Source organism: Tupaia chinensis, unplaced genomic scaffold (genome assembly GCF_000334495.1).
Source record: "Tupaia chinensis unplaced genomic scaffold, TupChi_1.0 Scaffold000427_1, whole genome shotgun sequence".
Lineage (NCBI taxonomy): Eukaryota > Metazoa > Chordata > Mammalia > Scandentia > Tupaiidae > Tupaia > Tupaia belangeri.
Genome location: NW_006159932.1, coordinates 1,434,707 through 1,445,650, shown reverse-complemented (window position 1 = coordinate 1,445,650; position 10,944 = coordinate 1,434,707). Strand labels below are relative to the sequence as shown.

General features: G+C 36.4%; 1 protein-coding gene across 2 annotated transcripts in view; it reads left to right on the top strand.

Moving 5' to 3' along the window:
* STXBP5 (syntaxin binding protein 5) overlaps positions 1-10,944 on the top strand; it is a 174,201-nt gene that overhangs the window by 51,714 nt on the left and 111,543 nt on the right. For both annotated transcript variants that reach the window (XM_006154953.3, XM_006154952.3), the window contains exons 5-6: positions 4,999-5,133; positions 7,250-7,313. In XM_006154953.3, coding sequence (XP_006155015.1) covers positions 4,999-5,133; positions 7,250-7,313 — 199 coding nt within the window. The remainder of the gene's footprint in view (positions 1-4,998; positions 5,134-7,249; positions 7,314-10,944) is intronic.

The following is a 10,944-nucleotide window of genomic DNA, read 5'->3' as shown; positions in this document are numbered from 1 at the left end:
AAAAAAAAAAAAAAACAAAAAGACGTAGCAATGGATGCTGAATAATACCAGGTGACCACATCCAACATATTTTATCTCTCTACCCCTTTCTTCTAGATGTATATACTACAGACATCAGTAAATATTACATAAGAACCATTGCGGTAGAAAGTTGCAAGCCATTAGAATATTCTGAGTTACAATGAATGATCTCTTTTGGCTTTTAAAAGATATTTCTTGTGGTAACTTGGAATAGATTTGACAGTCAATGATAACTGTTTAAATAGACCCTGACCATGAGGAGGGATAGGGAGAAAGTTGGTAATATCTGATTGTTTTTATTTCTAAAATTTATTTCTTTAATTCATGATATTATGCATATACTTGGGGGAGGGAGAAAAAAGCACCCTTTACATGCTCTTGTCATTCTGAGATCTTCTTCAGAGAGAAGCACTCTCTACATGACCTTATCACACAAATCCACTTTTCCTGGTCCTCTAGCTCTTCAGCATCTTGAGCATGTGTGCATGCACCTGGCATATTTTCAAGCCAACCCAGGGATCTGAACTCACACTTGGCCATGTAGCATCTAGCACTGCAATTCTGTTACTACTGACTGTGCCATCAGGTAGGGCCTGATTATTTTAATAATTAACATTTTGAGTCCCCACATTTTATTGAGTTCATTTGTTCATTTAACAAATACTTATGAAGTGCAGTATCTTGTCATATGTGCTGAGACTGTTTCCTGTTATGTTGGACTAATCTATTAGTGAATATATTAATAGCATATAGACTGATTTGTTGTTTTACATTTCCTTCTTGAATTAAATGGCTAGACTGCCGCTTAGACTAAATAATGAGCACAATATATGTATTAATCCCTAAAAGTTAGCATTATGTGTATTTCAAGTTACTTAAGCAAATGCAAGTATTATCATGTTCCTAATAACACTAATGTAAAATATGTTTAAGTTGAGTACAGAAATTTAGAATAACAACTTCGTTTAGTGGCATCCTGAGGTAATGTATTATTTCTCTCATTTTTTTTTCAGGCAGATGCCCTCTTTTCTCATAGCTCAACCCATTTTTCAGGCTTAATTTAATATGCTGTTCATATACTAGTAAAATATATTACCTTATTAAATTTTACTGAGTTTTCATGTTTCTTCATGGGTCTCAGATATATATATTATTAAATATTATTTTCAGTCTAACCTTATGCTTTAAAAGCACATAAAAACATAAATTAACTTGGCCTATTAGCAGAAATTGCAGTCACTTTTGTTTGTAGTCATTAATGGTCTTTATCATCTTAAACTGTTAATCTGCATCGTAAAAGTACAGGAAAAACAATAGTCATGAATTTGATTTTGATCCAAGTTAAGGTTTAGCTTCATGACACATGTGCTGTTTGCATTCCTGAAAAGTTTTATTAGAGTCTTTTAAACTTAATTTTAGAACTATAAGAATTCATTTTTCCATTTTTTTTTTCTATAGAGCGCGTGCGCTCACCAGACAGACAGAGACAGACAGAGAGACAGAAAGTGAGAAATCACCCCCCCCCAGGGGGGGATGGCCATGCTGCAATCCCTTCTCCTCCATTCTCCTCTTGGGATTTTGGGCACACACACACACGTGCCCGGTGTGAGTTTTAAGCCACCGGGTCCGGGACGTGAACCGTGGTTGACTACATGTGAGTCCAGTGACATAGCCATTACGCTAACTGCTGGTCCCTTCCTATATATTTTTGTTCTATAGATAATATTAGTAATGAATTAATTATCCATACTTTAGAGGCTAAAATAAACATTTTGTGTGCTTACAAGTCTGTGGATCAGCAACCTGCAGCTGAAGTGGTCTTCCTCTGTAGTCACTTACCTAGCTCTAGTTCTCTGGCTGCTCATCTGGGTTGGATGTTCTAGCTTATGGTGCTCATATATGGCGGTTGGTTATGGCTCTGGGCTGAGTCAGTGTCTTCTTCAGGCTGGCCTGGGCTTCATCATATGGTACCTGTGTTCTGGGATCATTAAGGGCAAGCCATAATGGGCAGGTGCTTTTCAAACTTCTGCTTTACCACAGCTTCTAATAATCTACTAGCTAATACAAGACATATGATCAATCTTAGCATCAAGTGGAAAGAAAATGTATTTTTCACATTTATTGGTCTGAACTATTTTTTATTTATTTTTAAAATTTTGCTATAAAGGATTTGTGCTTGTTGGAGAGAGACAGAGTGTGAGTGAAAGCACCCCTTGGAGATATGGCCATGCCACAGTCTCTTCTTCATTCTCTTCTTGGGATTTTGGGCATACACTCTCATTCACACAGCATGTCTTTCATACTGCAAAGTGTGGGACTCTTATTCCTGTGTGTTCAGAGTCATAAAAACTCACTAGATAAGAAATTCTTCAGGTAATTGTGTTTAAAAAAAATAGGACATTTCCTCCCAGTTTACTTTTTTAATGACAGTAGTTATGAAGCACAAATTTGTTGGTGCTTTGTAGTTATACAAACTGTCTTCAAAAAGTTCATAGAGAAAATTTAGATTTCAAACATTTTTCCACCAAAAATTGTGCTGACTTGTTATAGGATGTAGTTTGATGCACTAAGAATAAGACAGTTTGTAGTTTGATGCACTAGGGATGTAGTTTGATGCACTAAGAATAAGACAGTTTGAAAAGAGCCCTTATGAGAGCAACACAAATTCTGTTAAAACAGAAGCAAGAACAAACATTATGGTGAAGTTTTGGTGAAGAATGATGAGATCATTGATGCTTTACAAAGTGTTTATGGAAACAGTGCCTAAAGAAATCAGTTTTACAAATGGATAACTCACTTTAAGAAGGGATGAGATTACATTGAAGATTGTGCCTTTAGCAGCAGAAGCTTCCTCAATTCGTGAAGAAAAAAAATCATCTTTGTGCACTAATTGAAGAGGACCAGTGATTACCAGCAGGAACAGTAGTCAACACCATAGATACCTCAATTGGTTCAGTTTACTATTCTGACTGAAAAATTATAGTTGAGGAGACTTTGCTCTATGGGTGGCAAAATGGTTGCACCCAGATCAACTGGGTGCAGAGCTTTCAAAAGAAATTTTAAACTAGTGGAATCAAGATCCTGAAGCATTTCTTCAAAGAAGTGTAACAGATGTCACATGGCTTTACCAGTACATTGTGGTAAAGCCAGTGAAGACAAAACACAATCAAAGCAAAGGCAACCAAGAAGTAGAAGTGGTCCAGTAAAAGATTAGACTGGCCAAGCACAACGGTCATGGCAAGAATATTTTTGGGATGCTCAATGCATGCATTTCGCTTGTTCACTTTCTGGATGGCCAAAGAACAATAACATCTTCCTACTTTGAGAGTGTTTTGTGGAAGTTAGCTGAAGCTCTAGGAGGAAAATACCTGGGGAACTTTATCAAAGAGTCTCTTTCCACCACAGCAATACTTACATTTATTCCTCTCATCAAATAAGGACAGTTTTCAAGTTTTATGGGAAATTATTGGGAATCCATCTTATAGTCCTGATTTGACTCCTTTTAACTTTTTATGTTTGTTTGTTTCTGTATCTTAAAAATACCTTTTCTTCAGTTCATAATATAAAAAAGACTGTCTTGACATGGTTAAATTCCCAAGATGCTCAGATTTTTAGGGATGGACAAGATGCTAAGTGGCTAGTGTCATCACTTACAAGATGCCTTGAACTGGTGGAACTCATCTGATGGAACTTAGTGGATAAAGCTTTTTATATATATAAATATATTATGTACAAAGATATATTAAGTTGTTGGGAAAGGTATGACATATTTTTCTATGTTTTTCTTTGTAAAAATGTGTCATTTTTCTGATGACCCTATATATGCACACATGCGCATGTGTGCATGTATATTTAAGTTATTTAATTTTGCTATAGGGCATGTATGCTTACCAGAGACAGACTGTAAAAAAGTGAGAAAGCACCCCTCAGGGAGAATGACCACACCACAGTCCCTACTCTTCCATTCTTTCAAGATTTTGGGCACACAAGACATGCACCCAGCATGTCTGTCAAGCTTCTGGGTCTAGTTCTTGAACCATATGGGATCCAGCTGCCTTAACCGCTATACCGTCTGCTGGCCCTAAAATAAGCATTATTTCTTGTCTGAAATCTTGAAAATTCTGAATTTTGAAATCTACATGGCCCCTAAGGTTTTCAGAAAAGTTACTGTGACCTTCTACTGCCTATTAAAGTAACAAGGTAGTATAAAATGATTGTGTTAATTCAGTAGGCATGTCTGTACTTAAATTTACATAAATCTTTTTTTTTTTTTAAGAGAGAGTTTTGATATATGACACGTGCTCTTACAGTAGAGACAGAGAGACAGAAAGCGAGAATCATCCCCTGTGGGGGCAGGTCAACAAAAAATACAAATGGAAGAAACTTAATTGTCTAAGTGAACATTATGTCTAAGAAAGAATGAGAACATGTTAAACGTACGTTTATTTGATAAGTGTTTATATCTAGAAAATTCTCTGTAGTGAAATTATGTGTAAGTAGGTTTTTCAGATTTGTGAGTTTTAATTAGAGTGGTATTTGAACTAAATCTTGAACAGAAGAAAAAATATGAAAGGCATTCTTGCCTAGAAGGAATAGTAAGCACAGGTACTGAGATGGACAGGTGTGTTTAGTGACTCCTGAAAAATGCAGTAGTATCCAGCCGTGATGCGGGTGTTCGATCATAGCTTTTGTGACTTAAAGGCTATTTTTTGATATACCCAGAGTTTCAGTTAGTGGATGAAAGAACTAGGTTTGAAATACAGTCTAATTTTAAAACTAATCTTCCAGCATGCCATGCAGTCTGTTTAAGTTGAATTAGCCTAATTAAATATTAATCATAATGAGTAAATAAATCTGATGGCTGTATCATTTTTACTTTTTCTGAATTACCTATATCATTATTTATTGTCTCATGTAATCAGAAATATTTACCGGACATTTTCCTAATTTCCATTTTGGATGCATTTTCTCTTACAGGGTTACTTTTTGCCATCTGCCTTTCCAGAGTAAGTGGCTCTATGTGGGCACTGAACGAGGTAATATACATATTGTCAATGTGGAGTCCTTCACACTCTCAGGCTACGTCATAATGTGGAATAAAGCCATTGAACTGTGAGTTTGAGCAATATTGCATATATGATAATACTATCATATACGATAATATTCTTACATAATAGTCAACCAGTAAGTCCATATAGAATTAAATATGTATCAGACATTCCTGATATTAAATACAAGTTTATTGGTCTTTTGTAAATACACTATTGGTAGGAAAGGTTGTAAATTTAAATGCTTTATATATACATGCATATAGATGTACACATATGTATTAATATATTCACGTGTGCATAAATTATAACGAAAGTTCAGTGAAATGATTGTTCTTCTTTCTAGGTGAAAATACTAATTTTTTTTTGAAATCTTCTAATTATTTTTCTTTGAATTGCTGACCATAACCTACTAGTGGATTGCCACCAGTATTTAGAAAACACTGCTCTAAGCTATTACTTGATAGGCTTTAATAGTCAACAAATAAAATGTTAATGTTTGATACAGTGATGATTGTTCTCATTTATTAATCTTACGGTGTAATGGTTACATCATTGGACTGTCACATAGTTGACCATAGTTTTGAGTCCTGGGCCTAGCAACTTAAAACTCATGCTGGGCGCATGTGTATGCATGCCCAAGATTCTGAGTGGAGAATGGAGAAGGGATTGGGGCGTGACCATCCCCTCTGGGTGGGTGATTTCTCATTTTCTGTCTCTCTGTCTCTCTCCATCTCTCCAGTGAGCACATGTGCCCTAAGCAAAAATTTCTCTCAAAAAAAATTTATACCCATTATATATACATATATGTATGTGTGTGTATATATATATATATATACACACATACACACACACATACACATACATATATATACACACACACACACACACACACACACACACACATACATACATACACACATTCATACAGACAGACAGACAATAAAAATTGTGTTATACTTAGGGCCTTTACAGCTAACTATTTTTTTTTGGAGAGGTTTTTGCTATAGGGCGCGCGTGCTCGCCAGATAGACACAGAGAGAGAGACAGAGAGACAGAAAGCGAGAAGTCACCCCCCAGGGGGGATGGCCACGCCGCAGTCCCTTCTCCTCCATTCTGCTCTTGAGATCTTGGGCACGCACGCACATGCGCCCGGCGTGAGTTTTAAGCCACCGGGACCAGGATGCGAACCGTGGTCGACTACATGGGAGTCCAGTGACATAGCCATTACGCTAACTGCTTCATTCTCTCTTAATTAAATTTTTTATATCTTTTCCTATAAGTGTTTTTTTTACATTGTTTATACATAAAAATTATAGCTTAAGGATATCAGCAAGACCCCTTTTTGATGTTTTTTGTTTTTAAAAAAGTAGTCTTGTATTATTGCATTGCATAGTAATGACATTCTGTGTCACAACGTATTTTTGACGTATCTTTTAATTAATGTGTTGGTGTAGTTGTAATAGTGTTTTAAGCCTGGTTTTCCTTCCTGTGGCAGGGATGTTATCTTGTATCAGTCAGCGGTAGCCTGGGTTTTCACAATGTGTTGAGTAAATCGTGACATCTAGTGGAAAGGCCTGGTTCAGGAATCTGCATGGTTTCACAGATGGCTTTCCTAAAGTGGAGTGGTCTTTTCATCTTGGGAGCTTATGAATAAGGATATACTTATTGCCAATTAATAGTTATCAGTTCAGTTCTATTCTTATTTTTATAACTTCTTTTTCTCTGAGCAGATATAGGTAGCATTACTTTATTGATTTTTTAAAAATATAATAAGATTTTTCCTATTTCTAGTGTGTACTACAGAACTTGATACAGATGCCTGAATTGGAGGCTAGGATAGAAAAAAATTAATGATAGTTTGATACTACAATATTAACTTTGAGAATTTTAACTGAAGGATAGATTTTCTATGTCAAAATCTTTGACTGAATTGAAGATTCACTTCTATACAGAAATATACTTAGTCGTAAATTTTGCGGACTTCTATCAACATGAGAATCATCGTTTTTTTCTGATTCCTATTTTGATCATATTAAGAAATTTTGTTATTGATCACCTACTAAAGTGCTTCCTTCTTTACTATATCTTTATTTTCCATTTATATATTCTTATTGTAATAAATATGTATCAGAATTTTTAACTGAGAAGAAAATCTTACCAACTTGTTTCTTTTTCAGGTCATCTAAATCTCACCCTGGACCCGTTGTCCATATAAGTGATAATCCAATGGATGAGGGAAAGGTAGGTTTTTGTTTTGTTTTGTTTTGTTTTTTTCCCTGAAAGACATATTTATTATTTAATGCGTGGACTTGTATATTTTTAAATATGCAGACTATTCTAAGTCCACGCTTACTCTATAACGTTGAGATTATTAATACTGGTAGCACATCATATATATTTAATGGCTTATTATTCACTATGAAGGACAAGTCAAAGGATTGGAATCATTTACAAAGAATAGAAAAACACTCTAAAACATAAATAAAATGTAATAAATACTGTTACACGTTAATTTATATTCGATTTATTAGGGATAGTTTCTATGACTTTCTGATAATGCTGACAAAGAGTTTCTTTTTGGTTTTTGGATTCTTCTTTACACTTTAAACAATTTTTTTAGCTACTACATATTGCTTAGTATGAGACTTATCTCTATATCTCATTTCCTCTAAATTTTTCTTCATAAATAGCTCCAAATAGTAATAGTTTTTAATTATTATTTTTGTGTATTCTGAAACCTTTCTTATAGTCAGTATTTAATTATTGTTAAGTTAGTTAATGTACTTCAAAATAATAATAAATTAATCCTAATTAAAAGTAATGAAATTTCCTTTTCTATGAATCTGTGTTCCAAACTAATCTTTTAGGTAGTTTCATTTAATAATGATATTTTCTACCTATATAGGTGGATAACTATATCTTTTTATGAATTTTATCTGAGTAAATATTAGGAAGTTATCTACCTACTATCTATCTACTTTTGGATTTTGTGCAGATGTTTACTCACGTGTTTCTTTTCCTCAGGTCATGGGAGAGGTCAAGCCTATAAATTGTTTAACATTTTTTTTTTAGTTTACCACTAGAAAAATGAAAGTATAACTAGACTATTTGTAATTAATGCATAATCATAGAATTGCTTTGAAAGAAACTGCATAAAGCAAGTGTACAGTTATCTTTATGCTGATTTTCATTTCTTTTACTCAAGATTCTTATTTCAGAGCTAGCCTTGGGGACCAGCAGTTAGTGTAATGGCTATGTTGCTGGACTACCATGTAGTCGACTGCGGTTCAAGTACTGGACCCGGTGGCTTAAACTCACACCGGGCATGTGTGCGTGCGTGCCCAAGATCCTGAGAGGAGAATGGAGGAAAAGGGATTGCTGTGTGGCCATCCCCCTGGGGGGTGATTTCTTGCTTTCTGTCTCTCTGTCTCTGTCTTTCCAGCGAGCACACATGCCCTATAGCAAAAACCTCTCAAAAAAAAAAAAAGCTAGCCTTTGGGTGGGAGGCACAGTTGGGAGGATTGAAAACTTCTCTTCTACCATGAATCAGTAACTTGATCATGTCAGTTCTTTCTTTTCAGTATCCTCTTTCTATTTAATCTCTTAATGACCACTGTAGTTCAAGGTAGTCCAATCCATGAATTGAATAATTTCCAGATTAGTCTTTCTAGAATGCTATTTTCTTTTTTTTTTTTTTCTTTTGAGAGGTTTTCGCTATAGGGCGCCTGTGCTCGCCAGACAGAGAGAGACATAAGAGACAGAAAGCGAGAAATCATACCCCCCATGGAGGATGGCCACACTGCAATCCCTTCTCCTCCATTCTCCTCTCGGGATCTTGGGCACGCATGCACACGTGCCCGGCGTGAGTTCTAAGCCACCGGGTCCTGGACGCGAACCACGGTCAACTACGTGGGAATCCAGCGACATAGCCATTACGCTTACTGCTGGTTCCCTCTAGAGTGCTATTTTAATCTCAATGTTCTCTGTTGTTTAAAGACTTGCAGTGATTCTGCAATATCTAACAAAGTTTCTTGAAAACATAGCCCTAGGTTTCCTAATTTCCAGAATATCTTTTACCTGAAGGGTTTGCTGCTGCAAGTAGTTATTGCTTCCAAATAGAAACTAGTCATTGCTGCTTCCGTGACTTTATGTGAATCCTTCTATTTGGAATTCCCTCTCTGCTGAATTCCTGCCCACACTCTAAGGCCTTGGTTAAATATATAGATTGAGTATCGTGAATCAAAAATCAAAAATGCTCTAAAATCTGAAACACACTGAATACAGACATGATGTAACAAGTAGAAAATTTCATACCTGATTTTATGTGATGGGTCACAACCAAAACAGTGTAATACAAAAATATTGTATAATGCAAAATTACTTTTTTTTTTTTGGAGAGGTTTTTGCTATAGGGTGTGTGCGCTCACCAGACAGACAGAGAGAGACATAGAGACAGAAATTGAGAAATCACCCCCCAGGGGGGATGGTCACACCGCAATCCCTTCTCCTCCATTCTCCTCTCGGGATCTTGGGCACGCATGCACAAGCGCCCGGCATGAGTTCTAAGCTACCGGGTCCGGGACGCGAACCGCAGTCGACTATGGGGGAGTCCAGCGACATAGCCATTACGCTAACTGCTGGTTCCCCAAAACTACTTTTGAGTTATATGTATGAAGTATATATAGAATGTAAGAATTTTGTATTTAGACTTGGGTCCCATCCCCAAGATAGGGAGTTTTGTATATGCAAGTATTCTGAAATCCAAAAAATTGGAAGTTCAAAACACTTCTGACCTCAAGCATTTCAGAACTTTGGGAACACTCACACATGTGCCTGATGCATTTTTCAAGCTGCAGGGACAAGCATCACCAGCCTTTTGGGATCTGGCTCCCTTCTCTACTAGGCCACAGCACTGGCCCACTTCCTCGCTTATTATTACTTTTAATATGCAGGCTTTGCAGGGACCAACAGTTAGCATAATGGCTATGTCACTAGACTCCCACGTAGTTGACTGCAGTTCGAGTCCTGGACCTGGTGGCTTAAACTCATGCCGGGCGTGTGTGCGTGCGTACCCAAGATCTCAAGAGGAGAATGGAGGAGAAGGGATTGTGGCATGGCCATTCCCCCTGGGGGGTGATTTCTCACTTTCTGTCTCTATGTTTCTCTCTGTCTGTCTGGCGAGCTCACGCGACCTATAGCAAAAACCTCTCCAAAAAAAAGAAAATATGCAGGCTTTGTTGCATTTATCACATATTGGCTTGTATTAAAAAATGTGTGCATGTATCAGTACCCCTGAACTTGCAAAATCTCTTATACAAGAGGTAATACTTAGATTTCTATTTTCCATAGCATGCAACATATAATAAAATAGTAATTACTCAATTTATCTATAAATTACATGTAACTGTTTATATTCTCTTTTTTCTTTTTTGGAGAGGTTTTTGCTATAGGGCATACACTCTCCAGAATGAGAGACAGCCAGACAGAAAGTGAGAAATTACCCCTGGAGGAGATAGTCACAGTGCAATTCCTTCTCCATTTTCCTTTTGGGATCTTGGGCACGCATGCACACGTGTCTGGCGTGAGTTTAAGCCTCCAGGTCTGGGACTCGAACCACCGTCAACTACATGGGAGTCCAGTGACATAGCCACGCTGCCAACTGCTGGTTCCTATATTCTCATTAAAAACAAAACAAACAAGAAAAAAACTTAGCATTTTATTACCCTCCTTAGATCTATGAGTTAATCTCATTTAAACATTTTTGACATACTAGAATAGGTTATATTATGTAATCTTTTATTTCTTGTAGAAAAATCTGCTTTAACAACATTAGTGACTTTTTCCTATTTCTGTAGATCTCTGTGACATTTTG